The following is a 19,387-nucleotide window of genomic DNA, read 5'->3' on the forward strand; positions in this document are numbered from 1 at the left end:
GTGAAACATCCTAACTAAACGATTTTGTTTGCAAACTTAATAACCCAAGAAATGCATAAATTTTAATTAATTAAAAATTGCTATGCTAGTTACATGATGGGTATTGCATACATGATACCATTCATCTAGGTGATCATATATACCATCTTAGTTACTACCATGAAAGAATTCTGCAAACTATCTCATACATAAGTATAAATATTTCATTGTGTCTAAGGATCAAATGTAAAGTTACATATCTTGGATCTAGGTAACATTATTCTTTACAATGCTGCAAAAGTTTATCAAAAGTGCTAATTATTTTAAAAAATAAATTTTCGAGTCATCACGCCTCTTAATTAGAGAAAGGGGGAAATAATAAAATACCCTTTTCGATCTAATTCAACATAGAAGAGAAAAGCATGTTTGCATTTTTCATTTTCTAAATTACTTATTTTTACAAATACCTTTTATAAAAAAATCATTTGATTATGCATGTCGCCTGAAAGAGTATGATGTAGCATCTATCTCGATATCTGTCAGAAGTTGCTGCCACGTGGGAGTGAGCATATATTGACACAAAAAAAGAGAAAGCAACAACCGACCCGACAACCTACTTGAGCATGATGAACAACTTCCTTCTATGATTGCAGATATAAACTTCAAAAATTAATATGGATTCATATGCTTGCATGCATTGAGCATGACACTGCTTAATGTAGAACAACTTAGCAATATGTAACATGTCAAAAATCTAGAGTAGTTACTAAAAATAGAGAAAGTTCTTGACCATCCCAAATATCCAAAAGGTCCTCAAACTTGCTCTCCAATATTTTTCTACAAAATTCTTGAACTTCTCTGGAACAAAAGATTTCTACACCTACAAATGAAATGTCCCTTGTAAAATTTAAACAACAAGCTTAAAATGTTATCATCCCTGTAACAACATCTCAACAGCTAAGATTCTAAATAAGGAGGTAAAAAGAAAAAGCCTAAATTTGGAAACAAAAGGAGGAGTAAAAAAGAAAAAAAGGGCCTTCTCTTGTTTGCGTTTGTCAAGGGCTGGAGCGCTTGCAGCACACGGCGGTGAGCGGCTGGCGGAGCACTATGCTCCAGATGCAATCCACGCCATCGTCGTCACCCTCGGACGGCCAGGACTCGTCGTCATCATCCCCCGGGAATGCGATTGGCCCTGGCGGCGGCGAGAGGCGGTCGCCGGGGAACCCGATGGTGGCGGAGCACCCGTCGACGAGGGACGAGAAGAAGACGTCCCGGAGATCCCGGACGTCGGACTCCGCCGCCGCCGTGAGCAGCCCCCCGTCCTCCTCCTTCTGCCACGGGAACTCGAACAGCCCCGGCGGGCGGTACACGTCCGAGATCTCGAAGATATCGCCGGCCTCGAATATCACGTCCCTCGACGCCGATGGCGCAGATATCTCCTGCCTCTTTCCCTTCCTCATCGTTATCTCCGCCGCCACCCCTCCGACGACAACTTCCTTCTCTTCCTCCGTCGCCGCCAACACCACCGCCACCGCCTCCTCTCTCCCTCTCTTCTTGCTCCCTCGATCCATATCTCCTTCTAAAACATAAATCGGAGCTGATAAGGATGACATACAAGAAGAAACTCCAACGGAGGCTTTCATGCAATTAATGATTGCAAAAAATAAAACAAAGAAACAGCTCGATCAACAAGAATAAGAACTCCACATATTGCTCAGAAATCATAGGAAAAAAAAAACGATCTTTCTTTCTTTCTTTCTTCTTTCTTTTTTCTTAACCCTTTCTTTTCTTACCTCGATCTGGTGCTGCGGCTGGGTGTGTCTGTCGTTAGGGAGGGGGGAGGGGAGGGAGGGAGGAGGGGATTATATAATGGAAAGCAAAGGGCTTGCTCGCACGCCACGCGAACCGAAACCGCCTCAACGACTCACACGCGCTCTCTCTCCACTCTCTCCATCTCCTCGTCCCTCCACGCTTTTTACTCTCTTTCTCTCTCGAAGCCTCGCTAGCTTTTGTGGCCTTGTGGCTCTTCTTTGCCTTTTCCTAGCGTCCTCGGCGTCCTTCCTCTCCCTCTAAATAGCATGCCAGATGCGAAGACGCCGAACCGCTTCTCCTCCCCTCCCCTTTCCTCTCCTTCCCCAATTCACTCTCGGACATCATCTCCAATTACAGCAAATGAACGCCAAAAAGGTGACGTAACGAAGGGCAAAATCATCATTTTAGTTGGAGGTTTCATCTTTCGTCTCCTTTGCATGACCGGGCTCCGGAGCCAACGAGGATGGACGCAGCTGATAAGACTTTCGAATACGAGTTTGCTCTCCCGCGGGACAGGATAGGAATGAAGCTCTATGACATCTGGACCGTCCGTATGAAACAGGGTTGAGGTGATGTGAGGGTACAGTGGAAACGCTTCCAGGGTGGAGAGTTTGGGGATGGGAGCAGATAAATTGGAGCCCAAAGCACGCGTCAAAAGGGAAGGGTGCTGCGGACAAGTGCCTCTCCGCGAGCCACAAGTGGGACGACGAATTAGTATTAATCCTCTCGAATTAACTAATTAATTAATTGATAGATTAAAATGTGATTAGGATCGCAGCGTCACGGGTGTGGAGGAGGGAATTCCACCGAAGCCTACACCTTGTCTCTAGTGCCAAGCTTTTGGTGTTTTGCCGAGCACTAATTAAAGGTGAAGTATGCATAGAAAGCGAGTTCTTTGTTGTTAATTAAGAACGTTACAGCAAAATAAACTTGGTGCTTTAGGTAAACGTGGGGACAAGGTTGCGTATGGTGAAATTCGGATGAATTCTATTCCCTGATGAGAGCACCGTTCTCTCGTGACATTCAGATATTGGTGCAGTATATGGATCATGTGGATGGTAGAGTACTATCACGCCAATTATCGTATGGTGCGAATTGACATGAGAAATGAAGTGGTGCGGTGAAGCATTTTTTTTCAATCTTCAACAGCCATAGATCATTAACCATGTAAGATTTAGTCGCTATGCAATCATTGGGGATGCGCCCCTCAAGTTCGGGTAGCGGGTGATTACCAAATAGTACATATTGAATGATTCATGAAACTAAACTATTCATGCTTTGAAAAGTTTATTGATAAACATGTAATGCATGATACAAAAGTTAAACCATGAACAAGAAGCATTTGATAGTTAACTATATAAAAATAATAAATTTTAAAAAATAAAAAATTCATTTTATCTAAATTAATTAAAATATTCAAACATATTCTAATATATCATTACAATTATTTTTAATTAATATATATATAAACCACATAATATACATATGTATATAAGTATGTATATACTAAACCGCATAATATACGTAGGTTCAGGTCGAGTCCAGATCGGATCAAGTATAAAAACCTCAAACTTAAATCCAATCCAAAAAAATTCCATGAACTTTTGTAAGCAAAGCTATGGGGTGCCTGATTCATCCACTATATAAGTTTCCCTTGCCAAGATTTGGGTTACCGCATGCACTTGATTAAGAAATCAACAGGGTAACAAAAGTAAACTACTACTCAATAACATATTCTTCAAGCCATTTAAATGTACATTATGCTCTGATGGAATCATCTAAGCTGTGTTCACAAGAATGCACATTTACTGAATACTAATTCTATTCGTCCTGTGTCCGTGTGTGTACATATATGGACGGAGGAGTGGGGGTAGCGGAATTATGAGGAGCATTGGCCATTCATCTCCTGGTTCTCTGCTTCTGCCTAAATGCAAGTGTCTCTCGCCAAAAAAGTTTAGTCTCTCCAGAACAATGTAAGCTTAATTTTGTCAAAAAAAATACAATATAAGCTTGTTATCGATCTATCACCTTGCATTTTTCCCGTTAAAAAAAGCTACAGATAATATCTCTTTAAGTCGTGTACCAAGGGTTTTACCATGGCGCGCGTGTGTGCATATATATATATATATATATATATATATATATATATATATATATATATATATATATATATATATATATATATATATATATATATAGACACATACTATATTTTAATGAATTGTGATGGTTAGTTGATACATATAACACAGTAAATCCTAACGTTTTCTAGTTTTGTGAAAAAAGTTCTGCTAACTTATCTTTGATAGATTTACAAGATAAGGCTTGCTAGGTTATCAACACATCATTTTCTAACTCCAACTGAGAAAGCGAAAGTGTATGATTAGGTAAAAGGAAGGCAGAAAGGGTCCAACAATTACCAGCCACTAACCTGGAGCATATATAACAGTGATGTACCTACTTGGATATTATTATATTTAATGGCTAGATTAAGTCAAATTGTGATTTCCAATCAGGCCAGAATCCATTACTCTTTAGCCAAGCCACCAAAAGTAGATTTTTCTTCTGGTTCCGTTGGTCTTTCTGAGAGGAGGGCCAAGAATAAGGAAAAAGGTGATATTGTAAAGAAGTAATGGATTCCCATTTGATGGAGAGAAGTACACGATGACACTACGGACCTTACAAGCTAAATGGTCTTCCCCTTCTAATGACTACCTAACTCTTTATCCTAGAAAAACGGAGGTATGCGGAGAAGGGGGAGTGGTTACTTGGACGCGACGACATAGCCTTCGTAGACTCTTAATTGCTTGTTGGAGTTAAAGAGGAACGAGCTGAAGGCCACGCAACACTAGGAAGCATTCTATGTCTACATCTAAACGCAAAGAGACTTGAGTCCATTAGTTTCAGCCATTAGAGCTACTGATTGAAGAATTTGTGGGGCAGAATACTCATTCTAGTAAGCATCCAAAGAAGCATTAGTTCAGCTGTTGAACTGCTTCTAGGGCATGGCCTAATGGGGATTCCTCAGTCCTCGGGTGACCCCAGGTCAACAGGTAGGTGCATGGCAATTATCTAATATGCCTAAACTAATAGTTTAGTGGCTACTTGCTTTCAAGGAAGCTAAAGTGCTAGTAATCAATCCATCCAATATATATATATATATATATATATATAATGTTAAACATCACTATTGTGCTGAAGTCCATGGTTTCTTATCCTCGTGGAACATTGCATTTGTTATAGTAGCTGTTGTGGTTCAAATTTGGCCCGAGGGTGGCCACATCAGAGGAGTCGAGGGAGCTGCCGGAGTGATGAGAAAAAAGGTGAGCCACCTCTCACGCGACGGTATACCTGCACAAAGCCTCACCGGTGGTTCCGGTGAGGGCCCTCCGATGCTCAAGTTAGGGTGGAGTTTAGTTAGCCCAAAAGTCCCTGTAGTATTACCTGATGGGGCTATATATAGTCCTCGGAGAGGTGTCCAGGTGGCGAAGGTATGTCCCGTCCTCATCATGGGATAAGGAGATAGGTTGTAGACAGGTGGCGCGCAGCTGGAGCTTGCTTGAGGCACACGGCATAGGCCGTTCATGTGAACGGTAAGGCGTCGATAGGTGTGATGGGGTATAGCTGGAGCAGTATGGCATTGTTCTTGACTGCCGTTTGGCCAGCAAGCAAAGCATGGTGCGGCAACGTTGTAATGTACGACCACGTAAGCGGGTGTGGGCGCACGCGTGGATGTGATGTGGGTGAAGCCGAACTCGATGAGGGGTCGCATCGTGTATTCGGCGAGGTCGTTTTGGCGGGTGCTGAGGTCGGCCTAGCTTCCTTGATTCTGAGGTTTTGCTTGATAGGGCGCCTCGAGCTCAAGGGTCGGGGCGCGTTGTCAAATACTAAGGGCGTCCCGAGCTCGAGTTGGGGCGTAGCGGCGAACATAAAGGGCGAATAGTCTCATGGTCGAAGGAGCTTTTTGGCTCGCAACTGACTTAACAGGACATTCCAAGCTCAGGCTCGGGACGTCATTACAGGCATTAGAAGTTACGGCAGGTCGTAATAGCAGAGAGATCCGACCGAGGTCAATTGAGCCTTCGGCGGGATCTAAGATTGGGCCGGTTCTGAACAGGATTGTGGTCCTGCCCAGTCGTTGTTGTGGGATGATCCCCTACCTTGAGCAGGACGATCCATTTTGCCCCCCACCAGTTGCTTTTCTTCCCACTGGAAGGCTTCTGCTTCAAATCCTACTGCATGCTGGTGATCTTAGATAGTTATAGGTTAGCTAGCTACGTGGATCGTGGTCTTCACCAGTTTTGACCTTCTTGACTTTGGTCATTCCTTTTCTGACTTCGATTTCATATTTCACAAATATAAAGTTTGTAAGGGACAAGGTGTTAAACAAGTGCTAAACAACTAAGCTAGCAGGATCCGAACCCGAACCTCCTTAATTATAATGCAAAATCCAGAATTTAACCCCTCGGCCTCCTCCAAGTAGGAGCCATGTGGGGAGAAGCGCCAACGAGAGCTGTTGGTTGGCCTATGTTACAAAAAGAAAAACAAAATATAGCTCCAAATAACACGTAAAAACAAAATTTAGCTCTTAATAATACATTTTTTTAATAGTTTATGTGAGGGCTAGTATGGACATATATTTAGTCTCATATCAGTTTTTCGTTGGATATATAGTTGTTGTATACTTATACAAAATCAAGAAATCCAAATAATATCTTTCGACTAGCTTTTTTTTTTTTTTTTTTTCCTTTTTAAGATGAGATATTGAGTTGTGACAAATAATATCAAAGCAAACCCGACGTATAACTTATATAGACTAAAGGACACCACAACACGGATCTATAGAGCTGACCATGGACCGATCATGGTGCTTATGATTAGATTTGAATGGATTTGAACCCTTAGCTTGACGAAAAACATCAGAATTTAAATGAAGTAAATGAAAAGAATATGTGAGGATCCGTACGAATATGTGTTTAGTACAACATCGATTATTTGCTAGATATATCTTATATACTTATACAGAATCAAAAAACTCAAATAATACTTTTCCGCTAATCTTTTTGGATGATGTCTTGGATTGTGATAGTTTATTATGACAATTTCTTTTGTGTTCTTTGGGCAGAAATGCATCAAAGACATATCCACAGATCTAAATTCTTTGCACGCAGCCCTTAACACGGCCAGTCCATAGATAGCTAATACAATGTTAAGCCTGCGCTACTGCTATATGCTCAATCTGCTACACTAGAAACATCAAACACTGGCTGTTACAGTAGAACAGAAACATCCAACAAAGCCTCTAACTTATCAACTTCCACCAACTTCTAATGCTATCAATTTATTCTCTATTCACCACGTTCTCATCCTCAGATGGAAGCACCTCAACAGTATGCTGCATGCACCCTCCATGGTCCACCCATTCTTCCTTCACTCTCTGCCTTGACTCCGTCAAGGTCTCCATCATCCAGCTGATCGCCCCGGGCGCGCCCCTTCGGGCATAACGGAGAGCCAGCATCAAGGCTGAGATCCCGACGACAACCAAGGCCGCGGCCAAGCCGAAGCCAGCCATCGAAGCGGCAACCATGAAGGCCGCTGGGAGGATTATGGGGCTGAAGAGCAGTAGAAAAGGGGAAGCTGCGAGGAGGAGAGTTAGGGAGGCTAAGAGAGTGGAGGCCATCATACCGAGTAATGGGCCTCCAATGGCGAGGCCGGAGAGCGTGGCGTAGAGGATGGTGGTGCCGCTGATTCCGTGCTCGGCCATCTTAATTCGTTGCTGTTTTAGGTGGGTTATGTTGGTGGAAGGGGAGGAATGGAAGAGAGCTGCTTAAGAGCAAACGCAAGGGAGAGCGAGGAGTGAGGCACACGTAGCAAGGGAGTGAGCGACGTGGCAACCGTGGTGACAAGTGGCTTGGTGCGGTGGGAGTTCTTGAGCCTTCTAAAGTGTTTTGTTTTGGTTTTTGCTAAGAAAGCAAACTCATGTTACATTAGTGTCAGTAGCATTGAGATAAAGTGATTTCTTTGAAAATAAAAGCAGCTCAAAGATAGAGGTCCAGCAAGTGAAGGATCAATCGAACAATTTTGAAATGGAATGCATTATTTCAAAATTTTATCTGTAATTATTTTTTTAAAATAAATTTGTTTAGAATATTAGGGCAGCCTCACTGTATAGGATTTGGGTTGAAGTGGATTGGTAAGGGAATGTTAGACAATTTGATGGACTGTAAATTTGGTTTTGGGACTGTGTGAGAATTCTTTTTCTTGAGTTATGCTTTGTAAAGACATAAGAACGATGATGTTCATATAATATTTTAAAAAATTAATGGTTAATTGTTTTAACAAAAATATATCATTATATTGTTTAATTTTGATAGTTGTAGAAAATTTTTTAAACTTTGCATGGCATCATTCCTAACCTCTACCTTTTTTCCCTTCACTAATTAAATTCTTAATTCACAAAAAAAATTCAAAAAAAAAATGATTAACAATGCCAAAATTTATCTAGATGCCTAGGAGATATTTTTTGTTTGATTTTTTGTTATAATTAATTTACAATTGATTCAAAAATTTAAATTTTAAACTTTTCTATTTTAAAAAATAAAGTTTTAATTTTATAATAATTTATTCTCTTAATTGCATTGCATGCCTTTTTTGTTGATAAAAGATTAACTATAAGGTTTCAATGGGGTAAAAAAAAATGTATAAATACGAATATCATTGGAACAAGAGATGTAAATGTGTATGCGTAACCTAAGCATTAAATTTTTTCAACAATGCCAACTTAAAAATTTACTTAGCATAATGTAAAATGAAAGCTATAGAACAACCCATTTTCATCACTATTTATTTGATGGTAGACGATTGCACTTATTCATTGTCTCATGCCTATCCTCCACCTATTCTAGGCAAAGAATTTAGATCTAAAGTAAAGTTTGATATTTTCAAATGATTTTATGTCTCAAAAGTATTAACTTATCAAGAAGGTAAAATTTTTTAGTTCTTACATGAAATACATGAATTCAAATTGCAAAACATGGAAGATTAGGAGTATATGATAGAGAGCCACCCCCCTCCCTCAGAGAAAAAATAAGAGTTGAGGCATGTTTGGCATTATTTTTTATTTTTATTTTAAAAATAGAATTACAAAGATTGAGGAAAGTATGTATGATTTTATTACTTTTATTTTTATTTTATAAAATTTATTTTCGTTATTTCAAGAACAAATCTCTATATTTGATTTTTTTTCAAAGCAAGAAACTTATGCTTGTTATTACCACCACAGATTTTGCTGTTGCCTCTACCACTATTGACACCTTATCCTCCATACTTTTCATCCTTGCTGCCTCCATTGTACTATGGCCCCAATCGCTATCATCACCATATTCGCAACACCATTGCTAGCACTATTATTGACTTTGCCACAACATGATCTCGTCTCCACTATATGGTAGCCACCATTGGCATTATCTTTGCTTGTTTGCTAACACTCTTACCGCCTTCATTATCGTCATTACCGTCGTGCATCAACACTTCGATGCCTCTACTGTCTCTATTGATACTATCATTGTCTTGTTCGCCATATTTATATTTTAAAACATACTCAATTATAAAAAACATGTTTATATTTTTAAATTTGAAAAAGAAATAAATTTTTATTTTTTGTCTCTGAAATTATAAAAAAGAAAGAGATGCCAACCGGTACCATGAACTCCCTATAATCATAATTGTTGAATTTCTTTGTTTGCAATGTAAATTGTTATTTTCTTACTAGATACGCAACTTTAGCTTGCTTCCAATTCTTTAAATTATTTTTCATTATAGAATCTAAGTATTCGTTCTTGCACACAATTCCCTTTTTGTCTATGAAATAAATTCAAGCATTTGTAAACTTTAAATTTAACAACTATATTTTATTTCAAATAATAATAAGAAATGAATTAAAAAGCTCAAACATTCATGGGATTCTACAAACCTGATTTATTTTTTAATAATACTTTTATTTTATCTATTATTTTTAAATATGGATCCCATGTACCTAATTGTTAAAATTTTATATTATAAAGATTTTCTATATCTCAGATGATCTGGAGCTGTAAATGGTGATTTTGGTGGAGTTGTTAATGATACAATGTACTTCACTTTAAGGATCGTGGAAGATTCTGGATTATATTAATACTTATGGGATTTGGGCTGGCCCACTCCAAAGCTGTAAATGGTGATTTGGGCTACTGTTGGGTATTTATGAGTATAGGCAAAGCCTATCCTATGGTCCTATGGTTTTTCTGGTTATGCTGGTCCATCTCATGATTTTGATAAGATTTTCAGTCTAATCATACAAAGAGGCCTAAAAGATCGAGCATGTTGTATTTATGATAAGCTCAAGGAAGTGTATTGACGAAGGCTGGAACATGGGAAAGAGGTAATATAAGGGCTATAGCATTTACCCCTTTGTTTCTATTTTTTTCTTCTTTTGATAAAAATTGTGTCCATTTCTTTAGATAATGCCACTGGTTTATTTATTCATCATCTTTTTCTTTACTCTCTCCTGATGATACCTTATCTGGCACGCTTACTAAAATATCTGGCACAAATGATGTTTAGACCTTACCTTTCAATTTAGTTTGAAGTTTTATCATCTTGCACTGAAAACTTTTATGATTCTTAAAATTCCGTTAAATGCTAGTGTTCAGTCTACTCACTTGAACAGCAATTTCGTTCCAGATGCCAAATAGATCTAAGATGTCATATTTGATATTCTATATGACCGGAAAATCATGAAGATGGACTATGAAATTACCACTGGAGACATATAAAGAAGCCACCTTCACAAGGCTTTACATCAAGTTCACACACCCAAAAGAGTAGTAAAAGGGCTGAGCAAACCAGCCAGCCTCTGGTGAAAGCCTATCCGCAATGCCACACAGGCGTGGGCTTTGTTGCAACAACGATGTTGGGCCTCATTTATGTAAATGGGCCGATGTAGACTTTGGGCTGTGCATTGGCATTGGATGGAAGAGGAAAGGCTTCGACTGAGGCCCTGATGCTGATTTCGACCTGATATAGCAAAAACAAAGAAGTTCGCCAACTAGAGCGTATTCGGAGGGGATCCTCTAATGCCTAAGTCAAACACGGCTTTTTGGAAATAGGAGGAGGTCTGAGAGTAGCAAAGAAATAGTATAAAAGAGTCAAAAGAGAACTTATTTAGAAGGCCTCCAGGAACGCAATATATAGACAAAGCCTGGAGCCTGCCATCGAGGAGTTTGGGGCATATGTTGGTTGATAAGGTAACAAACCGTAATCATGCTCGCGCTTCTCTGCTGTGAGATTATGTTTGGGTGTTACGTTTGTTAGAAAACAACTAGAGCTCACAGTCGAGTTGTTGTCAGTTGGGTGGAGAGTTTGAAATATAGAGGATTCTCCTTGCATTTTTTTGGTCGGTCATGTGGCAAGTCTTGAATGGTCAATCTGAAGCTAGATGGTGAGATTTAATTGATTGATTTGTCCCGTAAGCAGAGATCATTCCGAGATGTGCAAGATGCTGCCACTAACATCATAGAGAATGGCATGCAATTCATTGGGTTCGACAACATCTATGATTGGTGCAGCGGATTTATGTTCTCCCGTTGTAGCGGTGCTGGTTTTTACTCAAACAATACTTAACAACTTATCAACCAGCAGTGGGATCCCAATTTGGGGAATTTTTTATTAATCCATAAATTCAAGCAGCATATCCAACGGCACAACTAATGGGCCGGATTCAAGGGCCTGTTTCATTGAGCGGCAGAGGGCATGCATAAGAGGAGGCCAAAACACTAAGGTGCTTCACGTGAAAGCTACGTGAGTTCACCTGCTAGCGCCCCTTTTTTTCCTCCCTCCCTCCCGGCACCAGCACATGATTTCTCTCACCACGCGCAATTAGAAATAATGGCCGACCGGCACTTTCTGGACAGCACCAGACCCACTTCTGCACCAATTCGGTGACACCAAGCCTTCCTCAAGGTGGTCCCCACAAGAGTGCGCCATACCAGCCGCACGTTTCGCCGACACTTTTCGGTGTGGTTGCACCATTCTGCAGTTACGGTCCCTTTTTTCTTTCCCCCGGTGTCAGTACAACCGCTTCACGTGGGCCCCGCTATTCCCTGCCCGCTAGCTGGATTTAGCTGTCCCCGAGGAATCCGCGCGCCAGCCGAGGAATCGGAGGATCATCAAACATTAATTCTAAAATTAAGCGCTTTTTTTTTTAATACCATCTCAAATATCAAATTCTACGTTAATATCCTTCTAAAATTATCATTTACATATATATATATATATATATATATATATATATATATATATATATATTCATAAAACACTTATTTTACTATTTTATTTTTTTAATTCTTATTTTATATATTAAAATGGCTAAAATACTCAGATAGATGTGAAAAAAAAATAATTTCAATATTTTATTTTATTTTTAATTAAAATAAATAAGATTTTTATTAAAAAGAACCATTATATTAGAAGCATTTGTATAAAAATAATATTTTATAGGAATATAAAAATAAATATAAATTTAAAAAGATATTTACGTAAATTTGAATTTTCATAAGAATATTCATGCAATTTTTTTTTTTTTCTAACTGGATTGGTTGCGCTCATCAAAATTAGGGCTGGGCATGGATGAGCCTCTAATTTACAATATATTTATTTTAGTATATTTTAATTTAAAATTTAATATTTTTGTGCCTAAATTCGAACAATGAACAGTTTTAATCAAAACCAGTTATGCTATAAAGTTGTATCAAATCCAGAAAGACAAGGTGTCGAATTCCCTCCTCTGTAGCTAAATCTAATCAATTGTTTGGCCTGCTCCCACCGTAGCCAGCATGCGAATCTAACTTTCGCAATTATAGAATCAAATCCTATTTAATTTTTGTCTCAGTAAAAACAAAAAAAAAGGAAAGGTCAAAATTTTCAGCTATAATGCAACTAATAGAGCTGAGAAATATTCGCGGGACTCATGCGTGAGTCACGTCGATCACCATGGCCACCTGTGAGCCCGCGCATAAAACGCACCAAAGAAGCAAATAATACACCAAAATGCCATCAATACCCTCCTCAAACAACTGAAGACAGTACCAACACCCAGGGCAAAACCGTCATCTAAGAAGCCAATCCTCCACCTAAACAAATCCATGGGACGCTCGCCTGCGGATTGCGCCGAGGACTCCGCCCCACCTCCTGGCGATCTGAGGACACGTGTCGCCAATCCCTCTCTTTCGCCGCCGTTCCCATCCCTCTAGCTCATCGACGTCGCCGTCCCAAGCGAATCGCGCCGCTTTTTTACCCAATGTTGTTAAAAAAAAAAAAACGCGGAGCGTTCTAAATTCAAAAGGAGAGGGGAGCTTTCTTGGACTCGGTGGAGACAAAAACGAAACCCAAAGGAAGGCGACTCGAGATTCCTTTCTCTGGCAGAGAGCGGCGGTTTCCCGAGGCGGTTTTGGGGGGGAGAAGCTCTCTTACTCGCGGAAAGCGGTTTTCCGGCGGCGGGAGGAGGGCGGGGATGAGCAGTTTGCCGTGAGGGCAAAATGGTGAGGAGGAGGCTGGTTCTGGTGCTGCTCTGTGTCACGGTTCTTGCGCCTATGGTTCTGTTCACCGATCGGCTCGCCACCACTTCCAACTCCATCTGTGAGTCCCTAACGTAGAGAAAGATTGATAACGAAACGATTTTGATGAGTGTTTTTTCTTGGCAGCTGTTTAATTTTTCTAGATATTTTTTGGTTTCTGGTCTTTCTCACGTTTTTTTAACGAAAACTGATCTTTCTCACGTTGTTAGTGGTCTCTTTGTTTCGTTGTTTTCTTCAGTGAATGGCGGGTTTGTTGATGACGTTTCCAATCTGGTAAGTCCTGTAATGATTTGTTTTGCCTTTTTTTTTGATTTTTGTTCATAAAGAAATTGGAGCAATATTTGTTCATTTCTTGAGTTTTCTTTTTTTTTTCTTTCTCAATTTCAGAGTTTTGGGAATGAGATTGAGAAGCTAAACATTCTTCCACAGGTATTCCTTACTCCTTATTTTTTGGATCATTGAGGATTTTTTGATTTCGATACTTATTATTAGATGATTAAATCTGGCCACAGGCGTCCTCAGTTTCTGTGAAGGAACCGATCCAGACGGTTCATTCCAATGGTTCGAGCAACTCCGATCAGATCTCAGCTTATTCAAAAGATGGACTGGCACTGAGAACAGAAGGTAGGGTTCTTGTATAATTTGTTTCCAAGAAATTAGGTTTTTAATTTGTTCTCGTATTTTAGAAGAAAACCTTCTGTCGTCTCAATTATACTAATTTTTGGTAAAAAAATCATTCATGAGTTTGTGATTCATCAAGGAGACGAGATTAGCCAAAATTGGTTGTTTGGCGGTGACATTTTCTGGTTTGTTTGATTTACAGAATTGCCATCAAGAAGCTCTAGAGAGCACAACAGCCGGGTGCTATCGGCAACCAATGAGGGGAAAGAATCAAAGAAAGAGCGTGTGATCGAGCAAGCGACCAACCAGGAGAGCAGGAGCGATGGGTTGGAGAAACCCAAACCAGTTGCAGGGAATAAGGGGAGGGGATTCCGGAAGACCGGAGAAGCCACCCCATCAAGGAAGCAGGTAACTTGGTCATCAAAATTTGGGTAACTATCGTGTAACATAATATTCTGCATTGGAATTGTTTGATAACTGAGTAATCAATAATGTCTAATTGCTTATTTGCTTAGAGTTTATTAAGACTTGGTCGCGAAGTTTAATGGCTCAAGCACATGTTAGTGTGGAAAATGACTTATTCTAATAAGTTGGTTTCTTTAAAACATATAACATTGTTTGGATTATAGTAATCGTCACTGCTTGCGTTCTTGCGCCACTTTTAATCTGCGGTAGGAAGGAGACTTGTAGTAGAGTTTTGGGTATATTCTGCTGTTGCTTATCATATATCTTGGGGAAAGAATTCATTCCTTTCTTTTAGGTCTTCACATGGTAGGTTAATGCTGTTGACAGTTTCTGGAGAACTGGAAGTTTGGTTGCAGGTTTTGCGATGTTCGGTGATAAGTGATGGGGTGAAAATCAGTATATTCAATTGTAAAATGCAAAGTAAATTATGCTCTATCTTGATCAGGGATTATTACATACTTAATTCCCTATCATGAATTATTAATGTTATTGGATGTAATTTCTGTTTTTAATTATTTGTGTCAACTCAGTTATGTAGGCAAGTCATATGGTTTGTCCAGTAATCAGGACACTATGGATGTGGGAACGAGCTTGCAAGAAAACGTTGGATTATATGGTGATAATTAGATCTTTAACCATTTGTCGAAGTTACTCTACGTAAACTTTGTATGGTCTCTCTGTCATCATGGTTTTCTGATGGTGTATGAATGTTAGACACTCTACAATATTGAAAACTGTCACTATTTTATCCAACTTGGAACATTGATGTACTGGTTAAAAGGATTCCATTAATATTTCACGGAAGAAATTTATTTATTTTGTGCTAAGGAAGAAATTAATTTTGTCTGATTTTGTTCAAAGAAACTGGTCTGTAGCTTGTGCTTCTCCTGTCTCTCAATTTATTATTTAATTTTTATTTATTTATTTTATCTTGTTTTCAGAAGAATAATCATGATAAACAATCTCGACAAAGGTCTGCCGTAGGTCATTCGGGAAAGCGCCAGATGGAAAACCATGGTGGTAGAACAGCCATGCCCGATGCTAGAGTGCAGCATCTTAAGGACCAGTTGACAAGGGCAAATGTTTATCTTGACCTTGAATCTACTCAGAGAAGTCCTCCATTCATCAGGGAGCTCCGAACACAGATAAGGGATGTTCAGCAGGCTCTTGGTGATGCCACAATGGACTCAGAATTACCAAAGAAGTATGTTTGCTAACTTCACTATATATGCCATTCACCTTTGTCCTATTAAGGTTTGTAGTTCATGAATTTGTAGTATTTATAAATGTGCAAATAAAGAAAAGGAAATTATACAAAGATTGACCGAATATTTAGGATATATAATTTTCAGAGAAATAAAAAAGCGAGATATATAAACTTAGCTGCTGGTCTAACTGTTTCTTTTCCATTGATCAATGCAGTGCCTATGCAATACTGGAGGCAATGGAACAAACTTTGGCTAAGGGCAAGCAAATTAGTGATTGCTCTGCTGCTGTCAAAAAGCTCCAAGCTATTCTTCGCTCCACCAAGGAACAACTACGTCTTCACAATAGGCAGATAATGTTTCTAACACAACTAGCAGCAAAAACTATCCCTAAAGGTCTCCACTGTCTTCCCTTACGACTTAGTACTGAGTACCATTCACTGAACGCCGGCGAACTGCAATTCCCATTTCAAGAGAAACTTGAAGACCCTGCGCTCTACCATTATGCACTATTCTCTGATAATGTGTTGGCAGCAGCTGTGGTTGTGAACTCTACTGTGTTTAATGCTAAGGTAAGCTGCTTGACTGCTATCGCCACTGGTTAAGTAATAATTTTTATATCAGTTTTGATATAATTCTTAAAGAGGACGATCTCTTCTTTTCAGAACCCCGAGAGCCATGTGTTCCACATTGTCACTGATAGGCTCAATTATGCAGCCATGAGGATGTGGTTTTTAGCCAATCCCCCAGGAAAAGCAACCATCCAAGTTCAGAGCGTTGAAGAATTCACTTGGCTAAACTCAAGTTACAGTCCAGTCCTGAAACAGCTCGGTTCTCAATCCATGATTGATTACTACTTCCGGACTCATCATGCTAAACCTGATGGAACATTGAAGTACCGAAACCCAAAATACCTCTCCATCCTAAATCATTTGCGGTTCTATCTGCCTGAAATTTTTCCAAAGCTAAACAAAGTGGTCTTTTTGGATGATGATATTGTAGTTCAGAGGGACCTAACCGCTCTTTGGATGATTGATCTTAAGGGAAAGGTTAATGGTGCAGTTGAGACTTGTGGTGAAAGCTTCCACAGGTTTGATAAGTATCTGAACTTCTCAAATCCTATTATTTCCAAAAATTTCGACCCTGATGCTTGTGGCTGGGCATATGGAATGAATATATTCGATTTGGCTGAGTGGAGGAAGCAGAACATTACAGAAATCTATCACTTTTGGCAGGAACTGGTAAGACACGAGTACCACTTCTATGTTCTCATCTCTCTTTTGCATGTCTGTCCTTCAATTCCATTTCTTTCTTCATCTTATAAAGGGCTTCATTTGTTTTTATTAATTAATTATTTGGTTTTTCAAATAAATGTTTTTTCTTGTTATTTTTTGACTTCTAAGCTATGCGTGCACATGTTACTAAATACCATCTACCAAGTATATTAAGATTTTCAGAGATTGTTTCACTGAAAATTATCGTTTAGATAACCTCTGTAAATATGCGTGGATAACAATAATGTCTAAAATTCTGAAACTGGATGGTACAAATGTGCTGTTTACCGTTCTATAGCATAATACAAAGCTGCTTTAAAATCAGCTTCAAAGGGTATCCTATTTACTGAAGCTTGAGCAGGGTTGATCTAGTACTTGCAACACTTTGAATGTCTAAATGAATCAGACAACCCATAGACATCCATCATCTACTATGGAAGTTTTTCAAGACATGATCTTTAGCACAAATTTTGCTGCTCGGTATTCCATTTTGTCCTGAAACTGACTCTGATCAACGGTTGTGCCGGCAGAACCATGACAGGCTACTATGGAGTTTGGGCACCCTACCACCGGGTTTGATAACATTTTATAATCGCACATTCGCTCTGGACCGCTCATGGCATGTGTTGGGCCTTGGGTACGACCCAGATGTGAACCAGACTGATATCGAGCGGGCAGCTGTCATACACTACAACGGAAACATGAAGCCTTGGTTGGAGATTGTCATGCCACAGTATCGCAACTACTGGTCTAAATATGTGGACTACGATCAACCTTATCTGCGGGCCTGCAACGTGAGTCCTTGAGAGGGAGGCAATGTCCTCCCTTGGTCTCTCTTTCCAACGCCGATGTGGTTATTCCTTCTTTTTTTTTTTTTTTGGTTCTTTGCTCTTTTGCTTATTTTTCCTGCTGAATTTAGACATTTAGGTCCATTCTTTGTGCTCTAGGGTTGTAAATGGACTAGGGCACTTATTGTGGTATTCTCCCCCACCCTCCCCACGGCCTGATATATTGTAATTAGAAAGCAGTCTTCTTTTGGGTGGAGAAATGGAGGAAGTGAAAAACTTCCTCCAATATTATCAATAAGAGAATTTAGTGACTAGAGGGAAAGGAAAAATTAAAAGAGTTTTAGTGTCAATTCTTTTGCTTAAGCAGAGCAGGATAACTGGAAAGGGCTTGATGGCTGTTTTCCCCTCATAAGTTGACCCAATGCTGAAAGGTTTGAAGAATCACGTGAAGGGGTGCGTTAATGGGTGGTACATTTCTTTCAAAGAAAAATTCAGAAGTTCCTCTCCAATTAAATGTGCCAACACAATGCAATGATGAGTTGATCCTATGCCCTTTGATGGAGGATTTTTGTCTTTTTGCATTGTCCTTTTTTTTTTTTTGTTGGAGTAGAAGGGAGTTTAGACCATCCGGCTTTTATTAAGTAGTAGAAAAAGGATTACAAGAGAAAGCTCAAAGTTGGTGATCCCCTGAGATGAAATTATCTTTTTGCATCGTCACGTCGTCCAAAGGTCTTGGAGGTTGGCTGGCTAACCTCTTATATTCAGATGCAGCTTTAAAGTGAATATAATGCTGTGTGCAAAATAACATCCGGCAAATAAGTGTGCAGCAGCTACCGTATTTGCACCGCGCATGGGCCAACTGGAATTTACTTGCCATCCTTTTTCGGCTGGCACCTCATATGCGTGCAGTTTAAACTGGAGGGCAGTCTAGAGGAAGATTTTAGGTTTTTTGGGGAATTGTTGCCTTCCAAACAGCTTTATAAAAGGGCCATTGGATACCTCGAACATTGATAAATTTATAGAATGAGCTATTTGATCAGTGAGTTTTCATAGTAGCTTATCAGCAATTCGGTTTGGTCCAACTGGTTCTAGCGTATCCATTATAAGCTCTAATTCTCTTGATTCATGAAGTGATAAAGGTCCTTGCGACGTGATCCAGCATTTCATTCATCTCCAACTCAATTGGGAGGCTACTGAAGAGTCCGGCCGGCTTTGCTACTCTTTGGAATAGGTCTTTGAATAAGTAGCCGAAAGGTGTATTTGGTATCCAAGTGTCTTTCCAAAATCTGATATTGTGGCCATATTTCAATTGAAAGGAGGTGCAGTCCCAAAAAGTCATTCACTCCTTGTTAATGCCTTTTCAAACTGATAAGATTTCACAAATGTCTTTCTGACCCTTGCCCTAAAATTTTCTTCCAGGGTAGTATGCATTATTGACCTATTTTATCCATGGTGCCTCAGGCCTATTAAGGTGTTTCTAAGCCCACTTTGCCAACATGGAGAGGTTCATGTTTTTGATATTGTTTATACTAGGACCCCGTTCCTTTTTGTCTCGGCATACACTGTCTCAGTCAACAAGGTAGTTGAAACCCGAAATGCACTAATTCTTACCTTAATTGAATAGGTGAGTC

The 19,387-nt window shown here is 39.5% G+C and overlaps 3 protein-coding genes across 3 annotated transcripts; 1 reads left to right on the forward strand and 2 right to left on the reverse strand.

The window, feature by feature from the left end:
* Positions 1-789: 789 nt before the first annotated feature.
* Positions 790-2,233, reverse strand: LOC103696146. The gene is made up of 2 exons (XM_008777681.4): positions 1,773-2,233; positions 790-1,558 (listed from the first exon to the last, which is right to left on the reverse strand). The coding sequence occupies exon 2, from the start codon at positions 1,548-1,550 to the stop codon at positions 1,035-1,037; it is 516 nt and encodes a 171-aa protein (XP_008775903.1). The 5' UTR covers positions 1,551-1,558; positions 1,773-2,233; the 3' UTR covers positions 790-1,034.
* A 4,605-nt stretch (positions 2,234-6,838) lies between these two features.
* On the reverse strand, positions 6,839-7,666 carry LOC103696145 (oleosin 5). The gene has a single exon (XM_008777680.2). It carries the CDS (start codon positions 7,553-7,555, stop codon positions 7,133-7,135), a length of 423 nt encoding a protein of 140 aa, XP_008775902.1. The 5' UTR covers positions 7,556-7,666; the 3' UTR covers positions 6,839-7,132.
* A 5,513-nt stretch (positions 7,667-13,179) lies between these two features.
* LOC103696144 (probable galacturonosyltransferase 4) lies at positions 13,180-18,265 on the forward strand. Its single transcript, XM_008777679.4, has 9 exons — positions 13,180-13,464; positions 13,642-13,676; positions 13,791-13,832; positions 13,916-14,027; positions 14,227-14,432; positions 15,431-15,693; positions 15,912-16,266; positions 16,360-16,935; positions 17,499-18,265. Exons 1-9 carry the CDS (start codon positions 13,365-13,367, stop codon positions 17,772-17,774), a joined length of 1,965 nt encoding a protein of 654 aa, XP_008775901.1. The 5' UTR covers positions 13,180-13,364; the 3' UTR covers positions 17,775-18,265.
* The last annotated feature ends 1,122 nt before the right edge of the window (positions 18,266-19,387 follow it).

This window comes from Phoenix dactylifera, chromosome 1 (genome assembly GCF_009389715.1).
Source record: "Phoenix dactylifera cultivar Barhee BC4 chromosome 1, palm_55x_up_171113_PBpolish2nd_filt_p, whole genome shotgun sequence".
Lineage (NCBI taxonomy): Eukaryota > Viridiplantae > Streptophyta > Magnoliopsida > Arecales > Arecaceae > Phoenix > Phoenix dactylifera.

Excerpts from the sequence above, each read along its gene's own strand:
- LOC103696145 (XM_008777680.2), bottom strand. The coding sequence starts at position 7,555 with ATGGCCGAGCACGGAATCAGCGGCACCACCATCCTCTACGCCACGCTC.
- LOC103696146 (XM_008777681.4), bottom strand. The coding sequence starts at position 1,550 with ATGGATCGAGGGAGCAAGAAGAGAGGGAGAGAGGAGGCGGTGGCGGTG.
- LOC103696144 (XM_008777679.4), top strand. The coding sequence starts at position 13,365 with ATGGTGAGGAGGAGGCTGGTTCTGGTGCTGCTCTGTGTCACGGTTCTT. Across the intron at positions 13,677-13,790 it reads TTGATGACGTTTCCAATCTG|AGTTTTGGGAATGAGATTGA; the intron begins GTAAGTCCTGTA and ends TCTCAATTTCAG. Across the intron at positions 14,028-14,226 it reads ACTGGCACTGAGAACAGAAG|AATTGCCATCAAGAAGCTCT; the intron begins GTAGGGTTCTTG and ends TTTGATTTACAG.